Source organism: Tachysurus vachellii, chromosome 25 (assembly GCF_030014155.1).
Source record: "Tachysurus vachellii isolate PV-2020 chromosome 25, HZAU_Pvac_v1, whole genome shotgun sequence".
Classification (NCBI taxonomy): Eukaryota; Metazoa; Chordata; class Actinopteri; order Siluriformes; family Bagridae; genus Tachysurus; species Tachysurus vachellii.
This window is the reverse complement of record NC_083484.1, coordinates 1,042,501-1,060,000: the sequence shown is the minus strand read 5'-3', so window position 1 is coordinate 1,060,000 and position 17,500 is coordinate 1,042,501. Positions and strand designations below refer to the sequence as shown.

Genomic DNA, 17,500 nt, shown 5'->3' with positions numbered 1-17,500 from the left:
TGTGTGTGATGTGATGAAGTCGCCTGTGTTTAACTTCCACTTCGTTTCCTTACAAGACGGATTATTTGTTTATTAGTGTATTTATTGACAAGGTTACACTCGTTATCACACAAATCCGTCTGCATGCTTTTGTTTTGTTTGTTTGTTGGTTTTTTTTTTTTTTCATCTTTCTTAATTATCTGTTGTCATGGACACGCCTCATAGGGCCCTTAACTCCGCCCACGCCATCTTTACTGCTTGTAAACGCGACGTTTGACAGAAACGTCGAAGAAACTCGCGATATTTTGTGTGAGATGGATGATTGGATTTATTTTTTAGCCAAATAAAGTTTCTCGGGTTAAATGTTAAATCGTGAAGAATCGACAAGACGAACAAACCTGACAGCGCGTGCGTGCGTGCGTGTGTGTGTGTGTGTGTGTGTGTGTGTTTGCTTATCTTTCTGTTTGTTTGCTTTTTAACATGTGATGCTTTTTCTTTTCGCAGCCCACCGAAGTTGCCAGTGGTGGTGTCTGGAGTGGTGACTAAGGTAAGCACACACACACACACATATGTGTATATCACTGTGTGTGTGTGTGTGTGTGTGTGTGTGAGGAGGTGGATTATGGAGGTGAGTCTGTTTATCACAGTTTCACTTTTTATCAGAATATCCAGAGAGATGCTCAGTGACTGCACATGATGTATAATTCACATCCTGTGTGAAGCCCTCGGGGTCGCTGCTGGTGTGTGTGTGTTAATGTCTACACCCAGAGTAGTGAGTGTGTGTGTGTGGAAGGTAAGGTTTCTCTCTTCTCTCTGGAGAGCCCACATTCTGACAAGAAAGAAGCGAGCGAGAGGCTGCACTGCTCCTGACGCTTCAAACAAAAGCCCACGGAAAGATCCGTAAACAGATCGACGCTGTCAGAGCCCCAGCTTACAGCCCGCTGTCAGAGACTCGACTCCTCCTGGGAAACGGCGTGACACGAGGCAGTCTCTCGGCCCGAGTCGATGGTGTCACACACACACAGTAACTCGTCTACAAGTTTCTGATCATTAACCAACAGATTATTCATCTATTCTTCAGAAAGCAAACGAGTTTCTGTCCTCGTGTGTGTTTTAGCAGATAAACGTCTAAAAGGCATCAAATCATCTGTCCAGAAATCCTTCAGCTTCACCGCTGACGCTGGAGACTCCTTCCATGAATGTTACGTAAACGTTAGAGAGAGAACTTCAGCTCACCGCGTCGAAGAAAATCTGTTTTATATTAATGGCGCCTTCTCTGTACACGTCCTTGGATACGAGCGGTTACTATAGAAACAGTAGAGTGTTGGTCCTAATGAGCACCTTGTAATGAGCACCTAATGATCGTGCTCATGTTATTAGAGGAACTGTTTCACTCTGTGGAAGAAAGATAGAGACACGATTCAGCACAGTTTGGGGTTCAGCAGTGGTTTATTACACACACACACACACACACACACACACACACACACACACAGTCTCACGCATGCACACACACATACTCTCACTCATGCACACACAGTCTCACGCATGCACACACAGTCTCATGCATACACACACACAGTCTCATGCATACACACACACACAGTCTCATGCATACACACACACACAGTCTCATGCATACACACACACACAGTCTCATGCATACACACACACACAGTCTCATGCATACACGCACGCACACATACTCTCACTCAAGCACACGCACACATGCATGCACACACACACAGTCTCATGCATACACACACACACAGTCTCATGCATACACACACACACACACGGTCTCACACACGCACACACACACACTCTCACTCAAGCACACGCACATGCATGCACACACACACACACACAGTCTCACGCATGCACACACGCACATACTCTCACTCAAGCACACACACTTTCACACATGCACACACACACGCTTGCACACACACTCTTACACATGCACACACACGGTTTGTTAAGTTGTAAACCAAACTTCCTGTGTGTGTGTGTGTTTGTGTGTGTGTGTTGCGCTCTCTTGCTCCTCAGGGTGATAAGGACTTCACCCCAGCTGCGGCTCAGGTGGCTCACACAAAGCCCCAACCCTCGGTGCCGAAGCTGCCGCAGACCCACCACATCAACCAGCACATCCATCAGCCCCGCAAGTGAACCTCCACCTTGATTCAGTGCACAAGGACCACACCAGAACCTCCAACCGATTCTCAGAGTCTAATCCCCTCACAATCCTTTTCCAGCCCGTCCCATAAAGATCCCCATCTGATTCCCAGCCAGTCTTTTAGCCGATTCTAGACTCTTTTTTTTTTCCAGTTCTCCTCTGAAACACAAATCATTTGTATCCCAAAGCAATTTCTAACCAACTTCCATCTAAATATTTGGGAATCTCAGATGATTCCCAAATAACTTGCAACTCATCACCAACCGGTTCCCAGCCCGTTCCTCTCCGTTCCTCTGACCAGACTGATTCCCGATCAGTTCTCAGCTGATTCCTAAACAGCTGATTCCTAAAAAAATTCCCTCCCAGTTCCCAACCAGTTCTTCAATTATTGCTGACCAGTTTACACCCAATTCCCACATAATTCCCAACTGACTCCTAATTCTGTGCTCAGGTTCATCATGGGGTTCCCAGCATTCCTCGTGGCCCCTTTCTGTCTGTGCCTGCCAGTGTTCTGCCTTGAACAACATCGTGAGATCTCTCTCTCTCTCTCTCACACACACACACACACACACTCACACACACACACACACACTCACACACCCCAGTTCTCTATAAGATCTCCTACACTAAGCCCCACAGCTCCGTCACTCACAGATCTGTAGCCGTACTGATTGAAAGGTGAATTGAGTTTGTTTCTGTTTGTTTTAGACCAATTTTTCCTGGAATGATGTAAAGTGTGTAACTCGGTTTGTGTAAGCGGATGATGTTAGATCTTAGGTGTGGCTGTCTGAATAAAGAGTTAATATAAAATCATCAGCGCTCCAGCCTGAGACTCTTTATTAGACTCCGCCCACACGCAGGAGGACGCTGACATCACCGCCTCGGCCTTTTTGATGAAACGTCTTAACTCATTATGAGATAATTATGTTAAATAAAAGTGCAGTGTTATCATTTTATTACCTTTTTTTTGTTTGTTTTTAAATGATACTTTAAAAATCTCTCTGTTTTTGTTTATTTCTCTTTCTCTCTGTTTCTTTCTGTCACTCTTTCTTCTCTCTCGCTCTTCGGTCTCTCTTTTGGTGTCAGACTTTCTTTTATCTATCTTGATGTCTTTCTCTCTGTCTCTCATAGTGTCTATTTTTTTGTCTGTCCTTTTCTTCTATCCTGATCTCTCTCTCTCTTTCTCTCTCTCCCTGTCTCTCTTTCTCTCTCTCTCTCTCTGTCTCTCTTTCTCTCTCTCTCTCTCTGTCTCTCTCTGTCTCTCTTTCTCTCTCTGTGTCTCTCTCCCCCTCTCTCTCCCCCTCTCTCTCTCTCCCCCTCTCTCTCCCCACCTCCCACCTCTCTCCCTCTCTCTCCCCACCCCCCCCTCTCTCTCTCCCTCTCTCTCTCCCCCCCTCTCTCTCTCCCCCTCTCTCTCCCCCTCTCTCTCGCTCACACACACACACACACGTTGGTTTTGTGGAAGTGGAGCTTTATGGACTTGTTATATTCAGGTCAAGGTCTCACTGTTCCATTCTGTTATCTGCTGTTTGTCTGCACTGATATTACAGCAGGTTCAGGGTCAGCGCAGCGCCGTAGCTTTGGGTCGGTCTGATCTCCCTCACGTGTCTTTAACACGTCACCGTTCGCTACACGGCGAGCACGTCAATATCATCTACAGTTAATATCTTCGATCAGAACGCAGAACTCAACGGCGCTGTGAGATAAAACACGAACAATAATAAGACGATATTTAACGGTGTTTCATACAGATGCCTTCAGATCATTTTTAATTTTATTACTGATTAGAACTTTAATGGATGTATAACGAGCCGTGATGAGTAATAATAATATATACTATTTTATATTTATTTTCTTTGTTTTGCTTTTATTGTTATCTGTAATTCTTTTTATTCCTGATGCCATAAAAAGATCATGGCTTCTAGTTATATCTCGAACATCAACAGCAGATCCTCCAGTCCTCCACTAGAAGGTGCTGTTTCCTTCTCCTTCTCTTCTCTTTTTCTCTTCTCCTTCTTTTCTCCATCACTTCTCCTTCTCTAAATCATTGCTGTGGCCTGGAATAAAACAAACGCTTCTCCTGCAACAAAGCTAAGCTTGTGCGTTTTTCTCGAGGGTTTGTTGAGAGCCGCCCAGATGTTGAGAGCGGCTCAGATGTTTTAGAAGAAGAAGAAACGAAAGCGGAGACGGAGTTTGGCGTGACAGCGCTGTACCGCAAACTTTATTCACATTTCATCAGATCCACTTTCCTCAAACATCGCCACGTGTCCGATTTCACACGTTCCTGGCGCTCCAGAGGTCACGTGACCAGCTCACGTCACCTGACCTTTAGTAGAAGAATCATCATACACACTGTTCATAAAAATGAGCAAATTTAAAATACAGAATCAATTTTTAGAGAACATTTGTGTTATAAATCTAAGATCAGTTAGTCGTTTTAAAGCTATTTTAAATTTATTTGAAATAAACATCCATTTGATTTGAATAATTCGTTATTAATTCGTATTTCAAGTTCATTCGTGATCGTTTCACGTTTTAATGTAGGAAGTGTCGCAAACCGACTACACAAAATACGTGACTGTGTTTCTATTTCAGCTTTATTTATATTTGAGATCACGCAGTTCATGTGTAACTTATTCATTAATATATGAATATTTTTATGAAGGGGTGCCAATAATTCTAGAGGGCACTCTAAAGAGAGAGAGAGAGAGAGAGATGTGAACACTGAGTGTACCGTACGAAGAGAGGCACAGTGGTTCTGTGGTCAAGAATAAAGTCTAGAACCTGAGGTTTGTGTGATGATTAAAGTGTTCCTGAGAAACGGAGAGAGAGTCTCGTCGTTAACGCACCGAGCTGCTCGTTCACAACAACATACTTTTTATCTGTTTATCGTTACGTTTAATCTCCACTTCCTGTTACTTCCTGTTCTCGCAGCTGTAAACACACGTTCTCTCAGCAGCCTGCCTTCGTTTCGTGTCACTGAGAAACCGAAGAGCGTAAACTCAGAACTTTACCATTTTTCAATCGTCTCTGTTCAGAAATCTTCACCGTATCAACTGTTTTTTTAAAATCCGTGTGTAGCGTCTGACGTTCGAGTCGCTGTTGCTGTAAAAACGACGAGAACATGTGAATGTAACCCTGCACCTTCTGACCAATCAGAACTCGGCAGCGCTGCGGTATAATATAATATTAACCCAGACTACAGATCAGGTGTATTTCAGTTTTCGGCGAAAAGAAATGTTATTAAATTCTGTTTAGTATTTTTATTTTTGTTTTCCCAGAATTTTTCAGCGGAAATGTTCTAGATTCAGAAGTATTGGCACCTCTCGGTCTCATCCCTCAGCAGCAGCTACAAGGGTGGTGCTCAGTATGAACTCCCACCTCACATGCATACAGATAGATGGTTCCTCGCTGGAGAATCGGACCAGGCTCCGTTGATTAAATGTGCTCGTTAGAATATTAGGCCACGCCCACTGATAAACTAGTTCGCCTGTAAGACTTTTCATTTTCACATTCAGGTTTCGTTTAAAGATTTATCACCTATAAGTGTGAAGTTTTTTATGGAGGAAATGTTTCTGAGATGTGTTTTTTTTTTTTTTGATGCATTGCTTTAAAAAATTTTTTATTTTCAGGAAATATTTTTGCAGTGATGTTTTTGCTGGTAGTGTAGACGCTTCAGTCATTAACAGTCAAGATGGTGTCGTAAGATTTTTTAACCCTCTGGATCAAAGCTTGTAGTATCTCAAAAAGCAACCAAGAATAAATATGAAAATAAATTATCATCAACATCATCAAAAGTTTCAAGTATCAAAATCCCCTGGCCCGGACTCGGATGTGTAGTGCACGTGTCGTGTTATTTCTGTTTTCTCCCAGCGAGATGTCTCCTAGTGATCGCCTCCAGCCGTTTTCTCTCAGCTTCTTCTGCCTTCTTTCTTTCTTCTTTAAGTTCTTTGTACCTCCACTTGGGCACCTGAAGGAACTGGCCATTGTTGCAGCTGCTTTTGCGCCGCTCCTTCTCCGGCTTGTGCGTTTCCGTCGTAACCTTGGTGATCCGGAGCTTGGGCACCACTAGTCCCGGTCTCACGCTGCTCCGTCTCACCAGGTGTAGCGGGAGGAGACTTCCTCTCCGGAGCGCCGAAGAGTCGCTGGGTGTCTGGGGCTGAAGGCTAGCACGCCTGTCTTTGGGTTTAGGCAACAGAGTGACGCGAGAATTCTGGAAAAGGCGTCTGAACGTCTCCAGCCGTTCAGGTCCAAGTCCTTTGAGCTGCTGCAAGCGCTGCTTTTTCAGGATCTCCTGGACCGAATAGCGGCGTTTTCCGACGCACGGCGGACTCCCGGGACACACCGTTCGACAGGACGTGGCGATAAACGGGCTGCCCAGTGCCGTTGTCATCTGCACCATGTGGTCGAACACACCGTCTTCTGAGGCTTCTGTCACGTTGCTGATGTCAAAAAAGTTGCGCAGTTTCTGCAGCATCTTTTGGATGCAGCCTTTGCGCTGTTGTGATTTGGCCACCAGAGCCGGCAATAAGGGCCACTCGGGCTGGTACGAGTCACTGCACTGTTCAGGACACGGCCTCTGGATGAGCCGCTGCATGACAGAGACGGTCTCGTAGCGTCCGGTGAACAGCGCCCACTCACAAGGAGTCAGCTTACGCCCGTTATCTCTGGCTTCCAGGTCAGCACCTAGCAAACACAACACACACTCTTAAACTCTCACTTCAGACGTAGATTTGTTTTTTTATAAAAGAGAGAGAGAAAGAGAAGGATTGAGCTGTAGAAAATCACAGAGACAGAAGCGATTGAAGTTTTTATCCCTCAGAAGGATGATGTACCTGCCATGATCAGCGCTCGGACACAATCCACTCTGCCCTGCATGGCAGCTTTCATCAGCGCGCTGAACCCGTGACAGTTCCTCTTCTCCATGTCAAGACCAGGGAAGTAGTTCAGCAGATAGTTAGTGATGGTGCTGTGGCCTGTGGTCAAGTGATAAACAGGTTAAATACACAACTTTTGAAAAATGTTACCTGATGTTAAAATAAATGAATGATTTAACATTTCTAATTTCAGCTCTAAAAGCCTGGAATATTTTTGCCAACAAACTCAAAAACATTGTTTATATATTAATCTACATTATGCAGCTGTTATCAGTGGAAATGTTAAACTCTGTAACTATCCCTTTTTCTGCACAGTGTAGTTGTGTGTCGTTTGCAAGCGATTCGATTCTTTGAGTCAAATGAGGCAGCTTCTTTTTTCTTGCCATCGTGGTTATTCGTCTCTAATCCTAACCTTTGGTATTTATATACGGAGGTGAGCTAAGTGAAAAATCTGTAATAATTTCATGCTATAGTTTGGTAAAGAAAGAAAAACTATAAGTCATGATACGACAACAAAAAAAAGTCAATTGGGCTGAAAGAGTCACATGATATGATTCACTAAATTCCCAGAATTTCCATCACCGTGCTGTAAACTCACCGGCCTGTGCGGCTGTGATCAGAGCCGTGTTTCCTTCGTTGTCCTGCCAGTTGACATCCAGGTAAGGACACACAGAAAGTGCGATGACGACTTCCACGTAGCCGTGATAACACGCCACCATCAGCCCCGTCTACAGAGACAAGATCCACAAACTCTCAAAAATTCACTCATTAAATCCCATTACAACTTTTAATTTTGTGTCGGATTTGTTCAGATTAAAAAGTCTGATTGGCCTGAAAGCCGTGTTAATATTTAACACAAGAATAAATATTGTCTCAATATTGTGACAAGTCCACGTCACTTAAAGCAGAAAGAGATTCCACACTTCATCTGCTTTACATTTATGTAAAATGTCTTCTTTAGACGTTTCCTTTTCTTTACATCGCCGTGTCAAATGACCCACAGGCTAACGGCGAATAGTGCTAATAACAGAAAGTAAACATTGCTTAACACAATACAGGACATTCACAAACTGTTACATGGTCCACATGAGGGATTTAATGCTCAGTGGTTCTGTAACTTAAAATTTTACAGCTGTTAGTGGTTAAGGTGTTGTTTTACTCATCAGAAGGTGGTGAGTTTAAATCCCCGGGCCACTAAGCTGCCACTCCTGGGCCCCTGAGCAAGGCCCTTAACCCTTTGCACAGCTGTATAAGTGAGATAAATGTAAGTCACTCTGGATAAGGAGTCAGTAAAATAATGTAAATGTTTGTAGACCAGTTACATTGAAGTTAGCTCCTCCCCTTCATGGAATCTGATCTGTTTAGCTCCTCCCCTTTTGTCCTAAAAGTTCTGTTGTAAAAATATTGTGAAATATATATTAGTCAAACTTAACGATAACGTTTGAGGGAAAAACCCGACTTAAGCGAATTAAACGAGTTATTAATAAAGATGTGATAACAGCTTGGAATAAAAAGAGAAGAAGAATTTCGTCAAAATAAGACGTTATTTAGTCAAAAAATAAAAACAGGAGCGAATCTTAATGTCACCAGCAAGAGATGTTAAATAAATAAAAAATGAGTTAAATCAGTATGATTAGAGAGAATCTTGAAATAAATTAAGAACGGAATATTGTTATTAAGTAGAAATTGTGAGATTATTTGCAAATTATTTCTATTAAATCAAACTAAATAAAAAGGTGACATTCACAAAAGAAGTTGAGTTATTAATAATATTAATAACAACAAGTGACTAGATGTTAACTAGAATATCATGAAATATCCAGAATCGTAGGTGAAATAAGGAGTTAAACTGAAAAAACAAACAAACAAACAAACAAACAAACAAGAGACAAATTCTGAAATTAGTTGAAATTCGGAGATTTTCGATCACAACACGGCGCTTTTCTGCACGCGGGGTTCAGGGTTTCTGTAGCTGACATGAAACAGAGCTGTAGATGATTACAGACGACGTCTTTAAGACAGAAACCCTGTGGTGCTGAGACGGGTGAGGATTTCAGTACAGGACGCTTCTGCTTGCTCTCAGCTCGCTCTGGATTTGCGGCACATTTTAGTTCTTTTGCATAAACTGTATCTTCTGAGCAAATTTAAATGTAAATGTAATGTAAATTTATGCAGGTGCCATTTTAGGGCATCGGCTTCAGGGTGCGTTTTATTTCCTCTCTCAGCTCCGACTCGGTATCTGTCTCGTGTAATCTGCAGCCTGAAATAGAAAGGATTAGCCTCGGGAGCGAGCGGCCGGGCCGAGCCTCCGGTCAGGGTTTTTGTGCTTACGAGCTCATTGGGCGGTTTAAAGGGTCGGTAAAGGATCACGTTAAACATTAAAGCTACAATGAGCATTTTTTTATATCAGTTTACACAAATGAATTAAAGGAAATTAAAGATATTGATGTGTGTGTTTCAGCCTCAGGATCCTCCAGGGTTGGGGGTTCGATTCCCACCTCCACCTTGTGTGGGTGGAGTTTGCATGTTCTCCCCGTGCCTCGGGGGTTTCCTCCGGGTACTCCGGTTTCCTCCCCCGGTCCAAAGACATGCATGGTAGGTTGATTGGCATCTCTGGAAAATTGTCCGTAGTGTGTGATTGTGTGAGTGACTGAGAGTGTGTGTGTGTGCCCTGCGATGGGTTGGCACTCCGTCCAGGGTGTATCCTGTCTTGATGCCCGATGACGCCTGAGATAGACCCAGGCTCCCCGTGACCCGAGGTAGTTCTGATAAGCGGTAGAAGATGAATGAATGAATGTTACACAGCTTTAAATTGTAAAGTATTTTAGCTATAAATTGGAGCCAGAAATGACTTAAATTTATGAAATTAATTGATGTTTTAGAGACTTTTACTCGTGTGAATTATTTAGATCTGTTTTTTTTTTCAAGAAACAAATCTGAAAAATTCTCTAAAATCTAAGATTATTTCAAACTTTAAATTTTTTTTGAAAACATTTTTGCGAAAATAAATGTAATAATCAAACATTTGGTTTATTATAATGTCATTTTGATTCGATTCACTGCAGTCGTGTACAGAAGTGTAAAATAAGCTGCTGTGTAAATGAGGTCACAAGTAAGGATTTAAATGAACAGGATTAGAGATGAGCATTATGATTATCTAATATCAATATTGTAATAAACTCTGTTCCAGTGGACTTTATATCACTGGTATTTATTTTAATTAACATTTGACGCATTCGAAGCGGCTGAATTATTATTTTTTATCAATTTTTTATTAGTCATATAACAACATCATCGAATTCAGTTTTTCTGATTTTTTTTAACACAACACTGTAATTATGTGACGTCTATCATCGAATTGTTTCAACGTGTCACGATGTGATATTTGAATCCTATTTGCCAGTCGACGGATGATGTGGTCGGATCTTTTGTCCTTCAAATTCACACGAAAGATTTAGAGCATTCTGACGTTTCACTTTAATTGAATTGTCTGAATCTGTTCCGCGTTCACGAAGCCGTAAGAGGAACGGACATCTTGAACCGAGCGAGGATTTGACATGAACGTTAGATTATTATTTCTACCAAATCATGAACACTTCATTTTTGGTTTAGTGTCATGTACTCAGTGCTAATCACATTTTGGAGAAGTGTGTGTGTGTGTGTGTGTGTGTGTATGCGAGAGAGACTCTGATGAAGTGGATCTTAATGACTCTTATTAAATGAGAGAAAGAGAGAGAGAGAGAGAGAGAGAGAGAGAGTAATAAAGTCTGTGTGAGAGATGTAGGAGTAAAGCAGCTCTAGATGTTCTAGAAATGACTCATCACCTAAAAATCCCTTCTTACACAGCACTCTGTACTCGAGGTGACTTCAGGATCTGAATGCCACGAGACCCAATGAAAACAGCTGTAGTGTGACAAAGACCCAAAAAGGGTCCCCAGTTCTGAATGTGTGTGTATGTGTAAGTGTGTGTGTATGTGTGAGCGTGTGTATGTGTAAGTGTGTGTGTATGTGTGAGCGTGTGTATGTGTAATGTGTGTGTGCGTATGTGTGTGTGTCTCTATGTGTGTGTGTGTATGTATGTGTGTGTGTGTATGTGTAAGTGTGTGTGTATGTGTGTGTGTGTGTATGTGTGTACATGTGTGTGTATGTGTATTGTGCGTGTGAGTGTGTGTAATGTGTGTGTGCGTATGTGTGTGTGTGTCTCTATGTGTGTGTATGTGTAAGTGTGTGTGTATGTATGAGTGTGTGTATAATGTGTGTGCGTGTGAGTGTGTGTGGTGTGTTTTGGAAGATTAGCAGATTTCCCTCACTGTGTGTATTTAGGAGCCTGTCTGTCATGTTTTATAGACTTTCACATGTGATATTTACACATGTATTAAACTCCACATGTGACTTCACATCAGGAATAACGACTCTTCATCTGATCCCACGTTGTTCACACTCTCCCAAAAAATTTGATAAAACAGTCAAAACATCAGTTGTACAGCCACAAAGAACAAACACACTTTCTTTCCTTCCTTGGCTTTATCCTGACAGTGAGTGAACTCTGGCCTGACACTTTCATTTGACTCACATAATGCTGTGAAAGGAAAGTGATGAATTCCTCTTTACTGCCAGTGCGCAGCCACAGCTCAGCCTTTATGAGACGGATCTCGGGAATAAGACGAGGCTAAAATTACAGTTGAGTCACTTGAAGTGAAACGCTGTAAGTGAAAAGAATGAGATATGCTGCTGTATAACTGAAAGGGGTTTAGACCACACGAAGACTGAACATTCAACACAATGTCACACAAATTCTCACGATTCAGTACAAAAAAATTCACAAGGGATAAGGTTCAAGGCAGCGAGTGAGTGAGTGAGTGAGTGAGTGAACGAGTGAACAAATGAGTGAGTGGGTGAGTGAGTGAACGAGGGAGTGAGTGAGTGAACAAGTGAGTGATTGAGGGAGTGAGTGAACGAATGAGTGAGTGAACAAGTGCGTGAGTGAGTTACTGAGTGAGTGAGTGAGTGAGTGAGTGAACGAGTAAATAAGTGAGTGAGTGACTGAGTGAGTGAGTGAACGAGTAAATAAGTGAGTGAGTGACTGAGTGAGTGAACAAGTGAGTGAGTGAGTGAATGACTGAGTGACTGAGTGAGTGAGTGAACGAGTAAATGAGTGAGTGAGTGAGTGAGTGAGTGAGTGAACGAGTAAATGAGTGAGTGAGTGAGTGAGTGAGTGAGTGAGTGAGTGAGTGAACGAGTAAATGAGTGAGTGAGTGAGTGAGTGAGTGAGTGAGTGAGTGAGTTTCACTGCACTTTTTTGTTTGTAATATCTAACATTTCCAACACAATTGTCAGACTGTATATTAATAATAACACCCTCCAGTGTCATCCAAATGAGGATGAGGTTCACCTTTGAGTCTGGTTCCTTTAGAGGAACAATGGACATTGTCTTAAAGCAGCTTTACAGAACATAAGAAACATAATACATTAGGTTTAATATTATACAAAGATTCATATTTTTATATATTATTAATCTTTGTATTTTTGTATAATATTAAACTTCCTGTATTATGTTTCTTATGTTCTGTAAAGCTCATCACATTGTCATAGTCATAACAGTCTGTGTGTGTGTGTGTGTGTGTGTGTGTGTGTGTGTGTGTGTGTGTGTGTGTGTGTATTTGCATGTGAGAGATGAATTGGGTCTTAATGAGTCATGGCGTTTTTGTGTGTGTGTGTGTGTGTGTGTGTGTGTGTGTGTGTGTGTGTGTGTGTGTGTGTGTGTGTGTGCGTTTATAGTTTTGTAAATAAAGTTTTCTTTAAAAAAGAGTTCATTACTTTTTTGCATGGAGACTTTAGGTCCAGTCTGTAAACTACAACAGAACATCATTAGACTTGAGGACGAACTGCAGATGAACTTTTAGAAGACACGTTTTTAAGGTTGGACCTTTAGGGGGAAACCCTGAGAATTGTGGTTTAACTGTAAGAAAGCGTTCTGTGAATCAAATCTCTCGCTCGGTTCACTGCAAAGAGTTGTTCAAACTGAATCGACTCTTCGCGTGGCCATGCTTACCCGGTTGTTCTTGTCCGTTTCTCGCACCTCTTCCTCCGTCACCCCCTGGCGGATCAGAGCTTTGACAGTGAGCGCACTGTTACTGCAACAGGCTCGGAAAAGAGACACGGTGCCGGGGGTCTGTGCGCACTCCGAATCCGTCAGCTCTTCATCCGTCGGGTAAAACGAGTCATCCGAGGCGATGCTCTTTGTGTCCGACGAGTCGAAGAGCTCATCGTATTCGTCGTATTCCTCACAGTCTTCCTCAGAATCCTCACACGAACCGAGATCCTCGTCGTAGACGCTGTAGTAGATGTGCGGAGACTCCTGCGTAATCGCGGGGTGGATTTGCGTGGACGAGCTGCTGACTTTGGCTTTGAGTTTGCCCGGTGATGAGCCTCCACCATTCTCCTGAACCCTCATTAGCAACATGTAACCCGTTAACCCGTCAACTCACGTGTTGTTACGTGTTCGCCAAACGTGTTCGCCAAGTCAGAGTAGTGATAATAAAAAAAAGACGTTTTTAAGCTCTTCTCTCGTACATCCATACATCATGTCCCTCTGGGCTGTCTTTATAAATCTGATTTAGTTCCAGTTTGTGGAATCTTCATCACTCTTCATCACTCTTCATCTCCTACATAAAACAGTTACAGAACAAAATGATTCCCCGCCGAAAGTCGTTGAAATCCGCATTGTGCCGTTTTACGCACCGCGAGCTGCGTCTCCATCTGTAGCTCTCAGACTCATGTGCTCCTAAAGTGCACCTCCATAATCCGATTAGATTAGCGCTCCTCTTCCTCCTCCTTCTGCTTGCTTTCTGTCCGAGATTAAATCATCCAGTGCTCACGATAGAGCTGTGTTTTATAACGCGAGTTAATCACCAGCGCTTGTTACGCGTTACGCGTCTTCTCTGCTGTAGGAAAATGTCCATTGGGGGAAATTTTTAGTTTCGTTTTGGGGTTTTCTTTTTTTTTTCATCTTTTTTCATCTTTAGTAATTAAGTCGCTCCTCCTGCTTGGAAATACCCATCAGACATCACCCAGTGTAGGTAAACTGTACAAAAACGAAACTACAAACTAAGCTTTGTTTATTTAGATGAAGTGTGTGATGTTAGTGGAGACAGACATGTGGACACAGGAGGATGTTATGCTCAGGTATTGCTGATAAGCATCAGGATAATAACAGACTCCTAATTCAAATTTAAACACCGTCAGGGAAAAAACTACTAATCTTTCCTTATGTGTATTTTCCCTTTTGTTTTCACATAATGACTCTAAATTATTAGCTAATCTGAGTGACCAGATAAAGTACAGTTTAGTGACTTAAATAAAATTCTGCACCAATGTTTATCAGATAGAGCTTTATTGTCAAGTGTGCTTGCGGATACAAGGGATTTGTTTTAGTGTCATACGCTTCCAGTACACAGATACAACAAGATGAGAAAACCAAAAAAACACACATATGATAGATATGTGATAGATATGATAAAAAAAATAATAATAATGAATTGTATGTATTTACATGTATAAATAATTTGTATGTCACATAGACAACTGTTTAAAACAACAAAAACAAATATTCATAACAGCCAAAGTCATTTGTTTAAGGGGGAAATCCGTCAGCCTTCTGTATCCCTCCTTACAAGCGTTCTGAAAGAAGAAACAATTTCTTTTAATACAGCTGACAACATTATTTTTTAATTACCTGGCCAAAATAGAACAAATTAAATCGCACAATCACAAAACAAAAAAAAGGCAAAAGACAACTCAAGTGCATTTCAATTTAAATAAAAGTGCCATTAATTAAAACATTTGCGTGTGAATGGACTCATGTTCTATAGATTTAACATTCATTCATTCATTTTCTACCGCTTATCCGAACTACCTCGGGTCACGGGGAGCCTGTGCCTATCTCAGACGTCATCGGGCATCAAGGCAGGATACACCCTGGACGGAGTGCCAACCCATCACAGGGCGCACACACACACACTCTCATTCACTCACGCAATCACACACTACGGACAATTTTCCAGAGATGCCAATCAACCTACCATGCATGTCTTTGGACCGGGGGAGGAAACCGGAGTACCCGGAGGAAACCCCCGAGAACTCAAACCCCCAACCCTGGAGGTGTGAGGCGAACGTGCTAACCACTAAGACACCGTGCCCCCCTGTATCCTGAACAATTATTCTAAACTACTAATTCTAATTTACATGCAGTTCTATAATCCTGAAGACGTTGTTTAATGGAGATTTATACTTTATATTCCCACTACATGCATTACATGGATGATAAGAACACATAACAAGGAAGTCATGGCCTAATGGTTAGAGAGTTTGACTCCTAATCCTAAAGTTGACTCCCCGGGCACCACAGTTGGGGGTTCGGTGCCTTGCTCAAGGGCACTTCAGTCGTGGTATTGCCAGCCCGAGACTCGAACCCACAACCTTAGGATTAGGAGTCAAACTAACTGCTCTGGGTTTGTGTTCACTGCTGTGTGTGTGCACTTTGGATGGGTTAAATGCAGAGAACGAATTCTACGTACTTAGCCGTATGTCACATCATGTCACGTCACATAACACATGCTCACAGAAATTTGCTATTTTGCAGAAAGCCACGTCTTTAAAATGTGTTAAATGAAGGTTGGCTTTTATAGCTGATGTTTGTGTTTTTGCTCATATATACTGTATTTCATGATCTCTCAGTATCTGCACACTGCACTTTTCTTTACAGCTCACCAGTAAGTGCTGTAATTGCTGCATGTAATTACTAAGACATTTTGCCCCGAAACACTTGGAGCTCATACAGACTCGTCTCCGTCTCCAGCTGGAGTTTTATCACTTCAACATGCTGTACTGCCAGGAGAAATTGTTCAAGACGCTGCTTGAGGTATCATAAAACTGTCGTATGAGGAATAAACCATGACACGGCGTGCTGATGTGGGAACATAATCAAACACCTCTTTAATCTTATTTCACATCAATGTGCCAATAATAATTCATAATCATTTTTTAAAAAATGACATTTTATTCATATGGTTTTACTTTAAATATTTTGGAAAGTTCACGACACAAGTTATTTCCTTTTCTCCTTAATTTTATAACAGCTATAAACTCACATTCCCTCGCCAGCTTTGACTCTGGAGACCACAATTTTTTGGTCTGTTTATGTGTCACGTCTGTCGAATGAATTCGATTGAAAGAGCTGTTGCTATGGAAACAAAAACAGAACAAGCTTCTGACCAATCAGAACCCAGAATTCAATGCTGTGGTATTTTAACAACATGGCATCATACTTTGTGTGTGTGTGTGTGTGTGTGTGTGTGTGTAGGGGGTCAAAGTGTAGGTCAAAGTTTCTCTCCTGTCCAGCTCCAGCTCCACCAGCTTACAGAATTACATTAACTCAGCAGTTGATAAATCCCTGAGACATGCGGTCAGGTGAGACGAAATCCCTCCCAAGCTAAAGTTCATCTCGGATTCTCAGATCCTAATGTTGGATTTGTGTTAGATGTACAGCGTGACACTTACCCTAGCCCTTTGGCAGCATTGTAATGTACGCAACTAAAATTGTCCAGTAAAATATTAACTATGAATGCGTAATATTCTGAACTCTGATCTCCTGGATGCTGATTTAGGGGACGGGGCTAAATATTCATACATAGTTTGTGATAGTTGTGTAGTTTTGGACCGTTATCATCCAATATAAATGTTTAAATTAAGGTTATATAAGTCTGTTTCAGTTCCAGGTTGAGACACTGCGGAAATGTTTAAGGGGTGAATACTTATGCAACACCCTGTACCTAAAAACAAATAAAAATATGATCATTAAAATGAGTTTATTGGATTCTGTTGATAAGTTGTCTGTTGTCCAGTCAGGTCTAATAACCCTTAACGATCCAAAGAACACTTAAAGACCTCTTCTGTACCTCTGTAGGCTACACAAACACACTCTGACCCAAAACTGAACCTGAATGAGAAAATTAATATGGTGTGTTTACTAAATTAAGCTGTGTGTATTAATTAAAAGCACAAACTGATGACTCCCTCGGGACTGCGGGTCGATCAGTCGATGACTAATTGCTTGAGATTGACCTTCCTCACACGAGCGAGACACCGAGAGCGTCTCCTTATTTGATTACAATTAGTCTCTGTCTGCACTTCCTCGCTCTGCATCAAAATTAAGACTTAATGAATGGATTTCATGCACGGCCCGTGATTTACGTACCTCCGACTGTATAACAGCTAACAGACACTCAGAGGTGGAGGAAGTCTAGTTCCTGTTCTGGGACACGTTGTCCGTTCAAAAGGAGAAAATCTGTGAGCTGAATTAATTAATCAACTGACAGATTAGAACTCATTCATTCACTCATTCATCTTCTACCGCTTATCCGAACTACCTCGGGTCACGGGGAGCCTGTGCCTATCTCAGGTGTCATCG

General features: G+C 42.0%; 2 protein-coding genes across 2 annotated transcripts in view; one reads left to right on the top strand and one right to left on the bottom strand.

Annotated features, from left to right (window-relative positions):
* The window catches only part of dap (death-associated protein), a 13,029-nt gene extending 10,061 nt beyond the window's left edge, over positions 1 to 2,968 (top strand). The window contains exons 3-4 of the mRNA XM_060861326.1: positions 484 to 526; positions 2,029 to 2,968. Of these exons, the coding sequence (XP_060717309.1) occupies positions 484 to 526; positions 2,029 to 2,148 (163 nt within the window). The 3' untranslated portion in view covers positions 2,149 to 2,968. The remainder of the gene's footprint in view (positions 1 to 483; positions 527 to 2,028) is intronic.
* Positions 2,969 to 4,583: 1,615 nt separating this feature from the next.
* ankrd33ba (ankyrin repeat domain 33ba) lies at positions 4,584 to 14,023 on the bottom strand. Its single transcript, XM_060861325.1, has 4 exons — positions 13,085 to 14,023; positions 7,631 to 7,760; positions 6,991 to 7,131; positions 4,584 to 6,841 (listed from the first exon to the last, which is right to left on the bottom strand). Exons 1-4 carry the CDS (start codon positions 13,493 to 13,495, stop codon positions 6,009 to 6,011), a joined length of 1,515 nt encoding a protein of 504 aa, XP_060717308.1. The 5' UTR covers positions 13,496 to 14,023; the 3' UTR covers positions 4,584 to 6,008.
* Between the last annotated feature and the right edge of the window lie 3,477 nt (positions 14,024 to 17,500).

What these genes read in the sequence shown, in the direction of transcription:
- ankrd33ba (XM_060861325.1), bottom strand. Translation starts at nt 13,495, where the DNA reads ATGTTGCTAATGAGGGTTCAGGAGAATGGTGGAGGCTCATCACCGGGC. An exon ending in AAACGGACAAGAACAACCGG is followed by an intron (nt 7,761 to 13,084) that starts GTAAGCATGGCC and finishes TTGTCTCTGTAG; the next exon opens with ACGGGGCTGATGGTGGCGTG. An exon ending in GATCACAGCCGCACAGGCCG is followed by an intron (nt 7,132 to 7,630) that starts GTGAGTTTACAG and finishes ACTTGACCACAG; the next exon opens with GCCACAGCACCATCACTAAC.